At 45.8% G+C, this 20,393-nt stretch overlaps 1 protein-coding gene across 1 annotated transcript in view; it reads left to right on the top strand.

Annotated features, from left to right (window-relative positions):
• The window catches only part of VCAN (versican), a 245,943-nt gene that overhangs the window by 136,973 nt on the left and 88,577 nt on the right, over window positions 1-20,393 (top strand). The window contains exons 9-10 of the mRNA XM_030193355.1: window positions 8,332-8,445; window positions 9,631-9,744. Of these exons, the coding sequence (XP_030049215.1) occupies window positions 8,332-8,445; window positions 9,631-9,744 (228 nt within the window). The remainder of the gene's footprint in view (window positions 1-8,331; window positions 8,446-9,630; window positions 9,745-20,393) is intronic.

The raw sequence follows: 20,393 nt of genomic DNA on the forward strand, positions 1-20,393 counted from the left end.
GGAAAGGGAATGAGGGGAAGGAGAGAGAGGGGAACGGACTAGTGGAGGGAGAGCTGGTGAGGTAGAGAAAGCAAGGTTTATCTTTTGAACCTTGTTGTGAAAGAATTCAGCAAGGGTCTGAGGAGATAATGAAGGGGGAGTTGGGGGAGGGGGCACCTTGAGGAGAGAGTTCAATGTGGTGAAGAGAAGTCGAGGATTAGAGCCAAGAGAGTTGGTCAGTTGGATATAATAATCCTGTTTGGCACGTAAAAGAGCAGATTGGAAGGAGGTCAGCATGAACTTAAAGTGTAAGAAATCAGCAAGGGCCCGAGATTTCCGCCAGAGGCGTTCGGCGGAGCGGGTACAGGAACGTAGGTAGCGGATATTAGAAGTCAGCCAAGGTTGGGGTTTTGTACGCCTTACAGGGCGGGTCATCAAAGGTGCAAGAGTGTCTAAGGCAGAGGATAGAGTATTGTTGTAAGAAGAAACAGCCTCGTTGACAGACGTGGATGGTGCCACAGTAGAGAGGAGGTTTGAAACATGGGAGGATAGAGATGAAGGGTCAATGTCATGAAGATTCCTAGATAAATTAGATAGGATAGGACGGGACTGGGAGGGAGGAGATTTAAGTGTGAAAGTTATAAGATGGTGATCAGAGAGGGGAAGATCGGAGGCAAGGAAACTAGAGGGTGAACAGTTGGAGGAGAAGATGAGATCAAGACAGTGACCATTTTGATGAGTGGGGGAGGTGGAGCATAGTTGGAGATTAAAGGAGGACGTTAAAGCGAGTAACTTGGAAATATAAGAGTTGGAAGGATCATTAGCAGGAATATTAAAGTCACCAAGGATGAGAGAGGGGGAGGAAGGATCATGGAAGAAGGCAAGCCAGGCATCAAAGTCACTGAGAAAGGATGAAAGGGACTTATCAGGGGGACGATAAATGACCGCTATTCGAAGAGGCAGAGGAGAGAAAAGGCGGATAGAGTGGACTTCAAAGGAGGAAAAACAGTGAGATTGAGGTGGAAGAAGGGGTTGAAATCTGGAGGAGGGAGAGAGAAGTAGTCCAACACCGCCCCCACGGCCAGCAGAGCGAGGAGTATGTGAAAATAGATAACCGCCATGGCACAGGGCTGCGACTGAAGCAGAGTCATCAGGGCAGAGCCAGGTTTCTGTTATGGCGAGCAGATGGAGGTGACGCGAGATAAAGAGGTCCTGGATATAGGGGAGTTTGTTACAGATAGAGCGGGCATTCCATAGGGCGCAAGAGAAGGGCAGAGAAGAGGAGGGGAGTAGAGGAATAGAGATGAGGTTAGAGAGGTCACGGTGAGATCTGTAGAGTTTGGATAATAGTTGGTGAGGAGGGCCAGGATTGGGATTGATGTCACCAGCTGAGAGTAAGAGAAGGAGTAAAAGAGAGCGGAGAAGAGTAGGAGAGGTGTGGCCACGAAGGCGTCGAAGGCGAGAGGTATTTAGGTGGAATGGGGAAGGCAAAATGGAGGGAAGAAAGAGACGGAGATTAAAAGCCAAGAGGGAGGAAGAGGGTAGGAGAGAAGGTGAGGTGATGAAGTCAATGGATGGGAAGTGAGTTCCTGTAGCGGAGAGAGGTAGGGGGTGAGGGAAAAGATTAGGAAGGGACAGAGCTAGGAAGAGAATGTGAATAGGGGCCATAAATGATTAAGGTACTTTAGCAACTGGAAAAAGATTAGATACAAAGAGAAAAATGCACCTAGAGCGGAGGCCCTGAGTGGATCGGGGTGGACCTGGGTGTCACCCCGGAGAAGGCTGTAAGGATATGCAGATGAGCTGCAAGTCCTCCACAGCACCTGAAAGGCAGCCGGTGGTAGAGGTGGGTACCTCTCAGCTGAGGAAAGGCTTACCAGGGGTTAGGCCGAAGCCAGCATTCCTCCCCCTGAGGGTCGCCTGATCCTAGCCAAAAAGCACCTGGGGAACTCTGGGCACTTGGAGAGAAGGCCCTGGGAAGATCGGGGTGGAACTGGAGTCACCCCGGATACAGCTATGAGGAAATGCAGAAGGGCTGCAAGTCCTCCACAGCACCTGGTGGGAGCGCTGGGCACCTAGAGCGGAGGCCCTGAGTGGATCGGGGTGGACCTGGGTGTCACCCCGGAGAAGGCTGTAAGGATATGCAGATGAGCTGCAAGTCCTCCACAGCACCTGAAGGCAGCCGGTGGTAGAGGTGGGTACCTCTCAGCTGAGGAAAGGCTTACCAGGGGTTAGGCCGAAGCCAGCATTCCTCCCCCTGAGGGTCGCCTGATTTTAAAAACACAGCATTTTGTGGCACTTCTCAAGACCTTTTCCAGTCACTAAGCCCATTTAATTACAGTTTCCCTGTCTAATAAATTAAGGGAATATTTACTAAAAGGCTTTAAGCCTTTTACGCATGATTAGCACATGCTAACAGGCTATAGCAGAATGCGTTAAAGCATTGAATGATATTTTGCCTATAAGCATGCATGAACCTGTGCATTGCTGATTTTTTAGATATTTTTTAGATGGGGCGTGTCATAGGTAGAAGGTAGGTTTAACCACATTATCTGGCTAGCACGTTATGATTCGTTTGTGTTAACCAGATAACACAGAGTTAACACAGGAGCACTTAGTGTGCCCTAACTAGGAGGTGGTAATTGTTCCTGTGTTAATTCTTAGCAGGTATCGCATGCTAATGGGAACATTAGTGCAGAATCTGCAATTAAAACTGCAGAAAAAGCCCTACAATATGCAGCGTTCGATCTGGGTATAATGCGCAGGAAAGCCCTGTTGTAACATGCGTTAAGCTCAGATTTTACCATGGCTTAGTAAACCAACCCTTAAATTCTCTGTGAAACCATTGAGCTTCATTTAACATAGAACATAGAGATCAGAAATGAGGCAGTCAGTTTGGGATTTGCTCAGTTCTGGTGATATGTTAGAAAAGAATCTGCAGATGGAGAGCCTTTTGTAAAATATCTGCAGGAATGCATATGTAGCTCCCAGCACATGCAGGAGAAGCAACCATTTTACAAAGCTACACACTAAAACAATGAACGACATGAACCAGCAGCTTTTAAATGGAAGAGGTAATTTCACAATAACCACTGCCATTTTCATGTTGGAGGTGGCCATAAAGAGAGTAATTCTTTAAAGTGGGCCCTAATATTTACATGCTGATAGTTGTGTATTTATTTATTTATTTCCAGTGCTTAATATACCACAAATTGTCCATATGCAGTTTACAATATAAAAACAATTAGGGAACAGATACATGAGGAGGGGGAAGAATTAGGTGGAGGAACCAAAAGATTCAGTAAACAGATATGTCTGGAGTAAAACCTTAAATTTGAGATAGGAGGATTCTAAATGGATACATGGTGGGAGGGAATTCCAAAGGGAGGGTCCTAGAAAGCTGAAACTGGTCTCAAGAGATATTGAAAGGCGGAAAGAAGGGAGGGAAGGAATTGTAAGTAAATTGCCAGAAGCAGGTCAGAGAGAAGAGAAGAGATATATGGGGTGAGAAAAGAAGAAAGATAGGCTGGCACTGATGGAAGACAGGATTTAAAGACAAGACAAAGAAGCTTAAACTTGATATGGGCAGAGACCGGGAGCCAATGTTCAGAGCGGAGAAGGGGGTAATGTGATCAAAGCATCGTGCAGAGTGAAGCAACTTATCAGTGGTAGACTGAACAAGCTGAAGATGTTTGATGCAGTGCCGTAGCCAGACCTATAATTTTGGGTGGGCTCACAGTTAGGATGGGTGGGCCTCCTAAAACTACCCCCCCCCCCCCCCACACCTTTGTCCTGCGTCTCTCTCCCTTTTCTCCAACTCCGGATCCAGTATTATCCCCTTGCCCATGGCCTGGCAACCTTGCAGGTGTACCTCAGCATTTTCTCTAGCATGGCAGCATCCTGCCTTCATTGTCTGCACCGCCGCCACGATCCTGCATCTATCTCCCTGTGTCTCAGCAGCAGCGGACCAGCGGTAGCGATTCATGCTGCCTCCTGCTTTGTTCTAACCCGGAAGTGTCTCCTCTGCCACGCACCCGCGTCCTGCCCCAGCAGAAACAGGAAGTTGTAATAATGGGGGTGGGACACGGCAGAGGAGATGCTTCCGTGTTAGAAGCAGGAGGCAGCATGAATCGCTACCGCTAGTCCGCTGCTGCTGAGACGGAGGTAGATGCAGGATCGTGGCGGCGGTAGGCAGCGTCTGGGAAGCATATGCAGGATCGGAGCTCAGCCTGCTCCCTCCACTGCCATTCTGACGAAGGTGCTCCGCTGCTGGGTGGGCCTGAACCCAAACTGAGTGGGCCTAGGCCCACCCAGGCCCACCCGTGGCTACGCCCCTGGTTTGATGGATGAAGATGGAAATCTGGCAAACAGGAAATTACAGTAGTCTATATGAGAGATAACCAAAGAGAGAAGAAGTGTGCGGACCAGAGAAGGGTCAAGGAAAGAACATAACAGACGGATACGGTGAATGGCAAAAAAGGAAGAACAAAGTACAAAATCAATATGTGTTTTAAAAGTTAGGTGGGAATCAAACATGACACCAAGAATCCTGATAGTCTCTCAGAAAGGAATAGGAGTGCCATCCAGGGATGGCGCATCACAGTAAGCACTGTAAGCATGGCAGAAGGGGGCTGACCTCTGAAGGGCGCCACAAGCCATGCTTACTGGCAGCTTCCAGTCCCAACCCTCTTCTCAGCTGCTATTTCAGGCCCCAGCCACAGTCCTCAGTCTCTATCTGCCCACCTTCAGCTCCCTTGACAAACCCCTTCTCGTTTCTGCCGCCCGACACCCTGCATTTAAAAAAATCTTTGAATCAACAGTGCAGTGCCAGCGTCTGTGAAAGAAGCAAGTTGCCTGGGCCTTCCCTTACTGAGTCCCACCCTCCTCTGATGTAACTTCCTATTTCTGCAAGGTCAGGACAGTGAGGGAAGGCTCAAGACAACTTGCTTCTTTTACAGATGCTGGTGCTGCACTGCCGATTCAAAGATTTTAAAAATGCAGGGCACTGGGTGGCAGAAATGAGAAGAGGGCTGTCGAGAGAGCTGAGGATGGGCAGGTGGGGACTGGGGTCTGCAGCTGGGGCTCGAACTAGCAGTTAAAATAGGGACTAGGGCTGGAACTCAAATGGGTGGCTCAGATGGGAGAAGGGGGCTAGATATGGAACTGGAGGCTGAGAAGGGGGCAGGTGTGATAATGGGGCTATGCCTGGGGCAGGTGGGAGAATGGATCTGGGGCTGAAAAGGGTGACAGGTGGGAGAATAGGGCTGGGACTAGTGCAAGTGGAAGAATGGGCTAGGGCTGAAAAGGGGGGTTGTAATGCAGGAAAGGTGGATGAATGGGACTGGAACTGCTGAAAGGGAGGGTAGGTGGAATAAGGCGACTAGGACTGGAACTGGGGGCTCAAAAGGGGGCAGGGGCTGGGACTGGGGGCTGCAAAGGGGCAGGGACTGAAACTGTGGACTGGGGCTGAAAAGGAGATAGGGAGGAAGGGGCTGGGGCTGAAACTCAGGACTGATGGAAGAAAAGGGCTGTGGCTGAAACTAGGAGCTGAAACTGAGGACTGGTAGGATAATGGGACTGGAACTGGGGGCTGAAACAGGGGGCAGGTGGGAGAAGTGCGCTAGGGATGGAACTAGGGGCAGGTGGGATAATGGGGCTGGTACTGAGGCTTGGCATTGACACTGATTTAAGTGCTAGGAGTAGGTGGCTGGGGACGAGGTGGAAGAAGGATTGACAGAAGTGGTCTGATGCTAGGGGCAGATGCAAGAAGGGTCTGATGCTAGAGCTGGGGAAGAGAGAAAGGGAGATAAGACTGGGGTTAAGGTTGGGGATGGGGATGGGTGAAGGGGTCAGAGCCCTGACAAGGGGCAGATGGGAGATGAGAGCTGATGCAGAGGCTGGAAGATGGACGAGAAGGGCAGATACTGTGGGGTGGGGGTAGTGAGAAGCAAGTGTATATGCAGGAAAAAGTGAAGATGGAGGGGCAGAGGGATGGGTAGTGGGGGTTATGATAAAGGAAAGATAGAGTAAATAAACATTGGAGAAGGAAGTAGGTGGATGGAGAAAGAAGTATGGGAGAACAGGCAGGGGCAAATGACGATAGAGAAAGGGGCAAACAAGACAGAGTGCGTGTTTTGGGCATGTGCTGGGCTATTTTTTACAGCTTTTGTTAATGGGCCAGGAAATGGGCGTGCGCTGAAATTAAAACTAGTGCGCGCCTATTTACGGCCTGAGCCCTTACCGCCACCTATTGACTTAGCAGTAAGGGCTCACACACTAACCCCGTGGTAACCATGCAGCACGCACCAACTACTGATTACCGCCAGGAACGCCCCAGCGGTAGAAAATAGAAAATTATTTTCTTTTCTTTTTTTTTCAAACTTTATTTATTAATTTTAAACAATACAATATTTGTAGAACATACATCTGCATATATTATTGAAATAAGAAAAAAAAAAATAAATGTGACAGTGGGTTGGTAAAAATAAAGTAGAACAGCATATACAAACATACTATTAGAAAGTTAATTCCCTTTTACAGGATAGCTATCTAGCAGTGACCATGCTTTATAAAAGGACGAGACATGACCAAACCTTATGGCAGCTATTTCCTCATATTACAAAACTGAGCTTCTCATCTTTCCCCCTAAACCCACCTCTCCTCGCCCCCCTTTCTCTATTTCTGTGGATGGCACTCTCATTCTCCCTGTCTCATCAGCTCGTAACCTTGGGGTCATCTTCGACTCCTCTCTCTTCTTCTCTGCTCACATTCAGCAGATTGCCAAAACCTGTCGTTTCTTTCTCTATAACATCAGCAAAATCTGTCCCTTCCTCTCTGAGCACTCTACCAGAATCCTTATCCACACTCTTATCACCTCTCTCCTAGATTATTGCAACCTTCTTCTCACCGGCCTCCCACTTAGCCATCTCTCTCCTCTTCAATCAGTCCAAAATTCTGCTGCACGACCCATTTTCCGCCAGAGTCGCTATGCTCACATTAGCTCTCTCCTCAAGTCACTTCACTGGCTCCCTATCCGTTTCCGCATTCAATTCAAACTTCTCTTACTGACTTATAAGTGCATTCACTCTCCCTACGCCCCCCCTCGGGTACTCCATTCTGTGGATAAATCTCTCTTGTCTGTCCCCTTCTCCTCTACTGCTAATTCCAGACTCCGTTCCTTTTATCTCGCTGCACCTCATGCCTGAAATAGACTTCCCGAGCTTGTACGTCTAGCCCCGTCTTTGGCCGTTTTCAAATCCAGGCTAAAAGCCCACCTCTTTAACACTGCTTTTGAGTCCTAACCACTACTCACTTGCCTTGTACCCTTTTATCCCCACCTCTTTAATTCCCTTACTTCTTAGTTGTTCTGTCTGTCTGTCCTATTTAGATTGTGAGCTCTTTGAGCAGGGACTGTCTTTTCATGTATGGTGTACAGCGCTGCATATGCCTTGTAGCGCTATAGAAGTGATAAGTAGTAGTAGTAGTAGGATTCGGCGTGCATCAAACTCAGAATTACCATCGGGTGCATGAGCTAGCCTGGCGGTAGTGCTGATTTGGAACATGCTACCCATGCTTTAGCCCTGCCGCACCTTAGTTAAAGGGCCCCAAAGATAGGACCAACATTTATGACTTACCCTTAAGTGCTGAATATCCAATTCTGAGTTACCACCTGCTACCTCGTGGCCCAGGCAGTAATTTCATTTTTTATGTGCGTCCACTACGCGCGGCAGAAAATAATTTGTATTTTCTGGCACGCAGTGCTACCAGGTGGCAAAAGACATTTGACGCGCGTAGACCATTACCGCTAAGTCAATGGCTGGCAGTAAGGTCTCAGACCCAAAATGGACACGCATCAATTTTCATTTTGCCGCACGTCCATTTTCGGTCAAAATTTTAAAAAAATGGTATTTTTACAGTTGTGCTGAAAAATGGATCTGCGTGCCTAAAACACGCGCCTACACTATTGCAGGCCATTTTTCAGTGCACCTTAGTAAAAGGTCCCCTAAGCCGGTTAAGTGTCACTGAATACTAGCGGCTATCCACGACCAAGCGATATAACCAGTCAGTGGCCGGCTAAATCGTTTTCAATATCAGGCAGGGTTTTTTTAAATATAGCAGGAACTCAGTAAAAATTCATCTTATTTACTGACTCCCTATCTTAGATGTTCCTCAGACTAAAGCACATTTTAATATTGTGTCATCGTATACACCTGGAAGTGCAACGGTGTTGACAGGTAAAATGAGTTCCTTAAGCATATAGGAGCGATATTATTAGATACTATTAGTTTGATAATTATATTAGGAAACATATTGACAGTGTTGTAAATTTGATCCATTCTGAATTTATTGCAGGTGAAAACCCATGCAAAGGAAATCCCTGCCTTAATGGAGGTACCTGCTATCCACGAGGCTCTTCCTACGTATGCACATGTATGCCAGGGTACACCAGAGAGCGGTGTGACGTAGGTAAGACATCAGTTTGACAGTCATTATTTAAATTAGCTGTGGATCAAATGAGTTGAAAGCCTAAAGGATCAGGAGGAAACTATTGAGAACTGATTTGTAAGGGTTCTTATTTCTGATATTTTAAAAGCAGAGGTATAGCCCAGTCACAGAATCGTGTGTACAGATGTGAATAGGTTAATTTTGCAATGCGTGTATGAGCCCAGATATGCATTTAGGGCCAGATTGAGTAAATGGCACCAAAAAAAGGGCAGCAGGAAAAATCCGTGCTCAGCACTATTTTATCCAGATTGACATTTTCGATATGACGCCTAAATCCGACTTTGGACGCTTTAGTGAAACTGTCCAAAAATCAAGTGGTGGACTTAGCTATTTTCAAACAGGATAAACATCTAGAAACTGCGGTATATCAAGTGGAAAATAAACATAAACATCTATGTTTAGTCCCCTTCTGAAATGGGAATAAACATTTATGAATTTGCCATGCCCTTATCCTGCCCAAGACGCATCTAGTCCATGCCCCCTTGCGATTGTCATTTACTTGGGTTTGATACATGCATTTCTCAACTTTGTAAATTGGGGACTTAGACATTTATGCAAGATAAAGGTTCATGTGTCGATTTATGCATGTGTCAAACACGAATAGGGAATGTAAAATGAGGGCCTTAATCTCCTCAGTAAGATTATTCCACAACTGTGGCACAGTCCCAGAGAATGCCTATTCGAAGTCTTTACTCATCCAAATGAAGTGTACAGGTAAATGCAAAAATTATAACCCTGAATGGAGTTCCTTTCCATTGTCATTATTTTAACTATGGAAACTGCATTGACTTGCAAGTCAGCAAATGCAGTATATCAATTAGTGATAATAGACATACATCTAAATATAAACTCATGTTTTTGCCAGTGTTTTAGAGTTTATTTTTGTTATGTGTATGGTCAGCATAATTTATCACAGGTGTTAGGTAATCACAAACATCTGTTCTTGAATTAGTTTGCTATATGCATCAATGAGAAATCCCTAAGGCTAAATCAAGACTCCAGATAAAATTGAAAAGACCAGTTGCCCTCCTTATTCTTGTGTTCTAAAATGTCTTCTTGATTCCATAATAGATACTAGCAATGGAATTCTAATGGAGTGAAATTCTAAATATATGCATTTTACATTTTTCTTATGTTTTGGTGCAGATATTGATGAGTGCCAGTCTAACCCTTGTCGAAATGGAGCCACATGTATTGATGGCATAAATACATTTAGTTGTCTCTGTCTGCCAAGTTACCAAGGGGCTTTATGTGAACAAGGTAAGAAGTTGAACAATAATTGTTATATTAATGTGCTATCTAAAGTTTTCATGTGTTCAGTTTCATCTTTCTGTTTGCATTCTTTTTGAGTTTTACTTAGATTTGATCCGCATTCACGTGCCTTTTGGTTTCTCTTCCTCCCACTTTTAGCTGATCCTAGCTAACCAGATTTATTATTGCGTTGGAGTACAAAATTTGCAGCTGCAGTTCCTACCTCGCCCATTAAAAGTCAACCTTTTAGATATGTTTAGAAGGCTTAATCTGATTTTTGGCATGAGATGTGGAAAGATAGGGGCCATCTGTCTACAGACTACATCTCTCTTCCTGAGTTCCAGAACAAGAGGCCACAGTTGTGGGGTGCTGTCCTTAAAGTGGCAGCAACTTAATCTCATGTGACAAGGGCCTTTTAATTCCTTTGGAAGAACGAGAGACATACCAAGTGATACAAGGACATATTGTTTCAGTATGGTGGTAAACTGCACATACCTCAGTGAGCTTCTGATTGGAGAACCTTTGATATGTGTGGGATTGCAGTGATAGTTTCTAAATGATGGAGATAGTACAAAGCATTATAATATTTGATAAGAACTAACAAAAGTGCCTGCAAATTTGCATGGCAGAAAAGCTCCCAGATGTAGCCAGCCTGCATCTTCATTTGTAATGAGGCTTGCTTTTCATGAGTGCCAACACCAGCATGATCGGTTTTCATGGGGCTGGAGGAAACAGAGAACTGTGCTGTCACAAACATCTGATAAATCTGGTTCTTTGTTTTTAAATAAAGGAACCTCTGTCAGCCATTCTTTTAAGGCCAATGTCAGTAATACATAATTATCTGTTAAGTATGAAGTCAGCACTTGATTCTTATATATAGTCCCAGGATACCCAGACTACAGAAACTTGGCAAGACAATGCCTCTTTATAAAAATATAATTTACTCTAATATTTTCTTAAAACTGACATATGCATCCCTTGCACTTGTATCAGGGAACAGTCCTGAAATTAAGAGTCCACTAGCTCATTTCTCCCTATGTACTATTCAAATTTATCAAAACGCATATGGATTGTTAAAAATTGCAGGAAGAACTTAGGAAACTGGAAGACTGGGCATCCAACTGGCAGATGAAATGTAATGTAGACAAATGCAAAGTGATGCACATTGGGAAGAATAATTGAATCATATTTAGGAGTCAGCACTCAAGAAGAAGACCTAGGTGTCATTGTAGACAATACACTGAAATCTTCTGCCCAGCGTGCTGTGGCAGCCAAAAAAGCAAACAGGATGCTAGGAATTATTAGGAGAGGGATGCAAAATGAGACCAAAAATATTCTGTATCGCTCCATGGTGTGACCTCACCTTGAGTATTGTGTTCAATTCTGGTCGCTGTTCCTCAAAACAGATATAGCGGAATTAGAAAAGGTTCAAAGAAGAGCAACCAGAATGATAGAGGGGATGTAACTGCTCCCGTATGAGGAAAGGCTAAAGAGGTTAGAACTGTTCAGCTTGGAAAAGAAGACAGCTGAGGGGGAGACATGATTGAGGTCTACAAAATCCTGAATGGAGTGGAATGGGTGGAAGTGAATCTGTTTTTCTGTCATTGAAAAAGTACAAAGACCAGGGGACATTCAATGAAATTGCATGGAAGTACTTTTAAATCAAATAGGAGGAAATATTTTTTCACTCAATAATAGTTAAGCTCTGGAACTCATTGCCAGAAAATGTGGTAACTGTCGTTTGCGTATCTGGGTTTAAAAAAGAGTCCCTAGTCTGTTACTGAGATGGGGGACATGGGGCAAGCCACTTCTTGCCCTGGGATTGGTAGCATGGAATGTTGCTACTAATTGGGTTTCTGCCAGGTACTTGTGACCTGGATTGTCCACTGTTGAAGCAGGATACTGGACTAGATGGACCATTGGTCTGACCCAGTATGGATATTCTTATGTAACATGATTTTGTTCCCCATGGATACTATATTCCACAAATAAAGATAAAGCACTAACATAATTAACTTATGTATTTAGCATGAATGTTGTCTTTAATGAATACCAGGCAGATATTGCATACTAGCTATGATAATTTACTTAAAAATGTACCAGGGCAGGGCCAGAGGCAGCTTCTACCTTCCACTCCAGTTGCAGTGAGGAAAAGGAATCAAGTTCAAATATGTTACCAGTAGGTGACAACTTTTAAAGGATTCCATGTTGGTGATTTGATGTGACCTAGCATAAAATCACCATCTTGTATAAACTGAATATTGGAATTCTATTTACTACAATGACTTTAAGAGACTAATCTGGTGAATTCCTCATTTTTCTTTCATTCATTTCTGTTCTACGTGGGTGGGAAAATGTGGGATATAAATTCTATAAATAAAACCATACAACAAAATCCAATGGATAAATCCCACACAGAATTCAAATTTACTTCCTTACTTAACATTGTCCATTGGAAAACTGTAAGTTAAGGGTTGGACTTTTTTGTTGCTCCTACTCATCTTACAATTCATGTGACTTGGACTATCTGGGGGCATTTCTGTAAGGGGTGCCTTTATTTAGCTACCCAATGCCATGTGCTGAGAGCATATTCATATAATGGAATCTGGGTGCCCAGCTTCTGTTATAGAATGCTAGCATTGGTGCACCTTGGCACCTTCACAGTTAATACCAGCCATCAATCTGGCATAATTGTGGTCACATAAATGTGGCAGGAATGCACGTAACTGACTCGCCCATGACCCACCCATGCTCTGCCCATGTATATGTTCTCTTGCAGTTGTACGCTTTCCACTTACATGTTCACTTACAGAAGAGCACTTAAGCACTCCTTGGCACTTTTGCATATAGGTATACACCAGTGGCGTAGCTACGTGGGGCCTGGGCCCCCCTGCCAATGACCCGTTCGATCCCCCCTCCCGCCGCCGACCCTCCCCCGCCACCATCGTCGCCCACCTTTGCTGGCGAGAGACCCCAATCCCCACCAGCCGAGGTCCTCTTGCTTCCCGCGCAGGGCTTCTTCTGTTTCTGATGTCCTGCCAGATCACTCTTCAAAATGGCCGCTGAGACTTCAGCAGAAAGTCTCGGCAGCCATTTTGAAGAGCGATCCAGCAACGGGGGAGGGTCAGCGTCGGCAGCGGGCAGGCAAGACTGGAGATCTTTCCTGCCTGCCCCGAAGACTTTGCTGGACAACCTGGGTGGCTGGAGGGGGGCAGGGGAGAGAGGAGAGTCGCTGGACATGGGTGGCTAGAGGGGGGGCAGGGGGAGAGGAGGGTCGCTGGACGTGGTGGCTGGAGGGGGGCAGGGGAGAGAGGAGAGTCGCGGGACATGGGTGACTCGAGGGGGGCAGGGGAGAGAGGAGGGTTGCTGGACATGGGTGGCTGCAGGGGGGCAGGGGGAGAGGAGGGTCGCTGGACATGGGTGGCTGCAGGGGGGCAGGGGGAGAGGAGGGTCGCTGGACATGGGTGGCTGCTCACAGAGAGTATCGCACAGAGTGTATCGCAAACATACTCTCTCACACTCTCTCTCACACACACTGTATCTGTGTGAAACACACTTTCTCTCTCTCACACTCACTGTGTCTCAGATACGCAGTCGCACACACTCTCATTCTCACACACACACTCTGTCTCTCACAGACACACTCACACCCAGTCTCACTCTGTCACACACACACACTCGCACATTCACTCTCTTACACAGTCACTTTCACACACTCTCTCTCAAACATACACACTCCGAGGAAAACCTTGCTAGCGCCCTTTTCATTTGTGTCATAAACGGGCCTTTTTTACTAGTAGTTTTATAAGTGAATGGTCTGTCCGGGGATAACTGTGCAAGGCATTTCTAGGTGTGAAATGTTTTATGAACAGACATTCCTTTTTTTTTTTTTAAATAAAATTGCCTGGGTTATAGGCACCCAACCTTATGCACATTCATTCTATATATGCATAAGTTTGTCAAGCCTTCTCAGAAGTGCCCTTAGGGACGGGGTGTGTAGAAAATAAGGGCAGAAGCACATAAAATAAACAGACAGATCTGTACATGTCAGGAGCAGGTGTAAATATATGTGGGTACTTTCCATGGAGTAATTTTAAAAGGGAAAGTATCTGCATACTTTCTCTCTCCATTTCACATCTGGTGTAACTTATGCACATTCCTGCCTCACAAGTTAGGAAGCCCGTTATAAAATTACTCTCTCTATATTCAACTACAGTTTGCATATACTTATTTTAGTGAATTAAATAGGACGAAACATTAAAGCACAATAATTTGAAAACAAAAAAAACAAGTTGGCTAAGAAGTGGAATGCATGTGGAGTGCTAAATCTTTCCTAAACATACCAAAGACAGCCAAATCAGACAAAAATGTTCTCAATTACATATTGCAGTTCTGTGATGTGGAACACATGTAATTAACTCCACTAAAGTAACTGCTTTCTTAGCTCCAAAGTCCTTGCTTCCGTTGTGCTATTGCTCAGAATGACTGAGAGGTAGATAATACAGTGTTATTGAGGAGTTCAAATCTACATACATTGGTTAAACAGACACAAAGAACCCTAGAGCTGCTGTAGCAAATGCAGAAAAAACACACATGCCAAGTTACCCAGTTCCAGGTTGGCCAGTTCTGATTGTGAATTTACATCGCAAAGCAGTGTGGGATTTCTGGTGTCTGATCCTGCCTATTGAAATCACTTTTGCAAGTGCCATAATGTCATGGGCGTAGACTTGGGGGGGCGGGGGGGGGGCAATGCCCCCCCAAACAACGACGACGACTGGCGCCAGTAGTAAAAAAAAAAAAACAAGCAGGCACACTCGTCTCTCCGTCTGCTTAGCTTCCCTGCCCTCTCAGCGTCCCGCCCGAAAGGAAATGACATCAGAGGAAGGCGGGACGCAGACAGAGAGGGCAGGGAAGCGAAGCGGACGGAGACGAGCGTGTCTGTCTACCCCCTCTCTTCCTCCCTCCCTCCGGGCTCCAGCGCAGCAGTCTTCAGCCTTTCTGTGCTCCTGGCAGCGGTAGCGACGTATACACGCTGCCTTCGGCTCTGCCCCGAAGCCTTCTCTTCAAGTTCCTGTTCCCGCATAGGTGGGAACAGGAACTTGAAGAGATACATAGACTGCCGCTGCTTCCTGCTGCTTATTTCCGGCTCTGCTAGTGTAGTGTTGGACTTAAGTTTTCTTTCACTTAGAATCCTGCAGTGACCTGGGATCTGGGAAAGCATTCAGTGCCAAATTTCCATTCTGTGGACAGTGTAAAAATGTATTGGTGATGCAGACGATAGTTATCTGGCAGCTGAACTTGACATTGTGGCCTCAGTTCTGACTTCATGAGGTTTCAAGCAAAGCCAAGCAGACAGAACTTGTGTCTCTGTGCCCCAGAAAGGATGCTGGTGATTGCTTAGCTTATGCTGTATCACTTGCAGTTTGTCAAACCACAGAATATATGCTATTAATTTTTGGTGAGGCACACTCAGAAGTTTACAAAAGTTGCTCATATGCAATTGCTTGACTAGGAGGCTAATTTAGTGAAGGGGTCGATATTCAAAGCGATTTAACAGGCCAGAAATGGCTCCTACCTGATTAAATCACCTGTGCGGGGCTTAACCAGTCAGTGCCACTGAATATCACCACAGACCACTGAAAGCCGGCTATATTGTGGGTGGTCCGGGGGAGGAGTTGGCACGTATGTGGTTAAGTACCGATATTCTGAACCTAACCACATAAGCTAAGTGGCCAACTCAGACCGCATAAAACACAATCCTATCTTTATGCAGTGTCACTTAGAACAGCAGTTCCCAGACTATACGCCATGCCACCCTGGTGCGCTGCAGTGAACTCTCAGGGGTGCCGCAGCGCATCGCTCCCTACTTTCCCCTCAAGCAGGTCCAGCATCTGTCACTTCCTGTTTCTTTCCCCGCCGCCGCTGCAATGCTTGCTGCTTACATTTTCGGGCCGTCTGCGATTCACACAGGCATTGTGTGGACTTCCCTCTGCCGCATCCGGCCCTCTCTACTACTACTACTACTACTTATCATTCTCTGATGCAACTTCCCATTGCGAGGGCAGCGGCGGGGGAAGGAGAAGGAAGCGGCAGTGATCCTGGACCTGCAGGAAGGAAAGTAGAGAGTGGTGCTAGATTTAGGGAAGGCAGAGGTGTGCTGGTATGAGAGGAGGGGGCTGCAGGAAAAGGGAGACCCATGTGGCTGAGGGGGAGTGGAGACCCCTGTGGCTAGAGAGGGGGTGCCGCAGAGATCCATTTGGCTGGGGGGTTGCTGCAGAGACCCATGTGGTCGTGGGGGGGGGGGTGCAAACTGAAAAAATTTTGGGGAACCTAGCTTGGACACTTAAAAGTGCTGAATATCACACTTAACTGCAAAAGAGATAGCCGGCCATATAAGCCCTGATATTCAGCTTTTGTGCCTGGTCATGGCTTGGCATTGAATATCCTGGGATAATGTCAGTGGCGGCTAAAAAATGCTCATCATCACCAGCTGACTATCTATCCCAAAGTGAATAAACATGGCTTGTTAATGTGTGTTAATAAGCTCACATTAAAAGCCCATGTTAATGACATATAGATGATGTTATCATTCATTTAATAAAGTTAAATTTAGAGCTTCTTTTACAAAGCTGTGCTAGCGATTCCTGTGTGGTAAATGAGAGGGAGCCCATTCAATGCCTATGGGCTTCCTCTCATTTGTTGCATGGGAATTTCTAGCGTGGCTTTGTTTTTAGCGCACACTAAACACGAGGGACACCCATGTATTCCTATGGGTGTCTCTCTAGCGTTTAGCACATGCTTATTGTTAGTGTGTGCTAAAAACGCTGGCATGCTTTTGTAAGAGGACCCCTTAGTGTCTTAATGTGAATGTTATTGGGCTATCTTTACCACACGTCTGAAGTTCTATGTTCGCTTTGCATGTTACAGCAGGTAGGATTTGTTGTGCCTGATCCTGCCATGTGCTAAATCATTACCACACATTGGTATGTTGGCTTCTCAAGTTAGTATGATGAGATTTTCAAAGTCAGGATTATCTGAACAATGAATAAACAGTGGCTCTCAACTCAGTTCTCTGAATACACCCAGGAACTAAGGGTTCCTTTTATTAAGGTGCGCTGAAAAATGGTCTGCGGTAGTGTAGACGCGTGTTTTGGGTGCGTGCAGAATTATTTTTTAGCACACCTACAAAAAATGCCTTGTTTGTTCTTTTTGCCAAAAACGGACATGCGGCAATATGAAAATTGCAGCGCATCCCTTTTGGGTCTGAGACCTTACCTCAAGCCATTGACCTAGCGGTAAAGTCTCATGCGGGAACCGGGCAGTAATGGTCTACGCGCGTGGCTGCCGCTTGTCAGAAAATAAAAAATATATTTTAGATGCGTATAGCGGATGCACACCAAAATTGAAATTACTGAAAGGGCCATGTGGTAACCAGGTGGTAACTTTAATTTGGCACGTGTTGGGAGTGCGTAGTCATCTATGCGGCTTAGTAAAAGGGCCCCTAAGAGAGTGAACTGCAGTATGCAAGATTTTCCTGCACTAGTCTTACTCCTAATGCAGAAGGACTCCTAGCCCAGGAAATTCTGCAGTGCAATCACTGTGCTAAAAGATAGAACAGTGGGGATGCAAAGGGGCAAATAAGAAACTGTGCTGAAACTTAGTGCAATTTGTTTTACTCTTCCATGGGGCTGGACCTTTATGCATGCTCAGGTCTGGAGGAAAGACAAAACATGACAGCAAAAGGGTGATCTGAGGTGAAGTTAAGCCCTCAGATGATCTAAGATTCCTGGTGGCCCAAGTGGCCCCTCTGTATCTACTATCCCCTTCTTCTGACCCCCTCAAAAATGTCCTAGGGGCCAAGGTGAGCCCTCAATACTCCTCAGAAGCTCCTCCTCCCCAGCCCATCTCCAGAGTTGGGAGACAGGAATGATACCTACACACTCATGCTTTTGCACTACTGTCTTGATAATGATTCCCTTATTTGGCAGGCTGACCCTGCGTTGTGTGTCTTGATGCACCTCTCAAGGTCAGGTGCCACCTAATATGTGCATGGGTAGGAGCAAATGGGGGTCAATCTTGATTTCCAACTTAGGATATGAGCTTGGGAGTTCTGGATAGGATATCAAGGAGGTGGGAGTCCACATAAGCCCCTAGGGTATTTTTTCTGGGGGGTGCGCTGAGGCATCCCATGGTAAGTTGCAAATGTGCACGAGCTACCCATGTGCTAAAAATATATTTTTGAAGAAGCATATATGAGGTAGAAGAGAGCATTTCTGCACTAATCAGTTAGTGCATCGGCACTGCAGTAGTGCTACGAGGCTGCCACGAGAGATTGCAGCAGCCATTTTCTGGATGCTGCTGCTAGGGGCAGGAGTGAGAGGGTTCGCTTTTGCCCCCATTCCACCATTCCCCCACTAGAACACCAGGGCTTGAAGGTAGGCCCCGAGGGGGCCTACTGAGATGGTGGTGTGGGACGGGTAAGTAATTATGTTTGTGGGCTTGGGGAAGGAGAAGGATGGAGGGGGCCTAGGGGACTTGGAGGTCTGCTAATGGCCCTGCAAAGTTAACTAGGTACCAGCCAATTTTTAGACCGGTGCCCGATTGCCTTCACCACATAAGGTTAGGACAGCCTTTTTTTCTGTCCTAACTTTATGCAGTTGCTCAGCCAGTTAGCAGTTAGAAAATCTCTGTTAACTGGCTAGCTTTCTGCACCACCCTGTCTCCACCCTCACTCCACCTCTGCACCACCCACAAACTAGATGGTTTCACCACATGGGTAGTCTGAGGGGATATTCAATGGCACTATCCAGTTAAGTGCCACTGAACATCCCCGATTAGCCCCATACAGGCAAGTTAAGTGGCCAGGAGCCTCTTCCAGCTGCTCAAATTTCTTTGAATAACAACCCCTAAAATATCATGGCCCTTATTTTAGAAGCATCCCCATGTGTAAATAGCAGCATCTACACATATAGAGAGACCTACATGTGTAAATGGCATTTCACAAGGAAGGCTATTTACATGTAGGGAGGCTTACTATGTTTAGATGTCAGGAGGGCATGGAGAGGGAGTGTCCAGGGCATGGCCACAGTACGGCTGTGGATTCCTCTTTTAACATCAGGAATCCATGTCTATATGACCAAAAATTGGCATTAGCATTTATAGCTGTCCCAAGGCATGTATAAGGCATGTACTGCTGAAAGGGGTAGCTATGAATGTTGACTACTCCCAATCATCCCATTGACATCTGGACCCCCCCCCCCCCCCAACACACACACACAATCACCCCCTTGATTCTGCAAGACATGCGATCTGACACCCTCCAGACAACCCCCTCATGGTGTAACTCCCCATATGGTTACCTTTTCCATGAGACAACCACCCCCTGCAAGGTTCCCCCACCCTCCATCCCCCAAACCTCTCCATCGCCTTATCAGTGGTCCCTGGTGGCTAGTGGAGCTAGAGCAATGCCCGTTCTCTCCCGGTCTCACTGATCCCCGATTTAAATCTCGCCACTGATACCTCTATAGTAAACCTGACCTCTAGCAGTAATACTGTAAGATTATCACTAAAGGTTTCATGGCTATATTTGAACCTGGGATCACTGAGTGCAGGAGCAAGTAGGAATGGCTCCTGCTTCACTAGACATCAGGGACTCCCAATAAGGCTGGGGAGGGGCTTGAGGTGTGTAGGGTGGGGATCTACTGGGGGAGTGCCTCATGGAAAAAGGGAAAAAGGGCCTACAGTGCGGCTTAGTAAATATTTATTTATTTATTTATTATTTATTTATAGCATTTATACCCTGCTCTTTCCCGCTCGGTAGCAGGTTCAGTGCGGCTTACAAGGTATGGTACAAAGAGTCACAGAAGAGATGTGGGGGAGAGGATTGGAGTATGGGTAGTGTGAATTAGGTTAGAGAATTACCTTATATGTGGGAGTTGATTTGGGGAGAGGAACGGATTCCTGGATGTTTTGGTGGAAGATCGGGGGGGGGGGGGGGGTTGCCTATGCTGAAATTAGGGACTTCTACAATGAGAGCAATTTCTAAAATTGCTGCTATATGTATGGGGGGGGTGGGGGGGTGGGGGAGAGAAGGAGTCTACATTTGTTTTCCCCACGTGCAGCTGTTTAAAATTGCTGCTCCCTCTGTGTGTGGTAAGATTTTCTTGTGCAGTTCTACATCTATTTGACTATGGGAAGTCTCCTCTTCACATACTATCTAAACTCTGCTGTCATATCAGGAAATCAAAACATGCCAGCATTATCATTACAAACTTTCCAATCAGAAGGATTCAGAAGTAAAAAACAGAAAGGAAATAGGAAAGCCTTGCATTGTTTTACGTAATGATAAGAAAGCAGACATAAATCAATTTGCAGTTTAATAAATAGACTTTCAAGACTAAAGAAATGTTTTTTTTCAAATGAATTTATTAGAGAAAGTGGTTACTGGAGGATTAGGGGTAGAGCAGATGATAAATACATCTAGATGAGAATAAATGCGAAAATATATCTGAATTTATTAGAACATCTGCAGACTTACAATTGCAAATTGTTTGCTTTAAAGTACTTCATAGAACACACTTCATTCCAGAAAGATAATGCACATGTTTCTGAAAGTCTGTAATATGTTCTGGCAGTGCAATTCACAGATTGACTGAACC

This window comes from Microcaecilia unicolor, chromosome 2, assembly GCF_901765095.1.
Source record: "Microcaecilia unicolor chromosome 2, aMicUni1.1, whole genome shotgun sequence".
Lineage (NCBI taxonomy): Eukaryota > Metazoa > Chordata > Amphibia > Gymnophiona > Siphonopidae > Microcaecilia > Microcaecilia unicolor.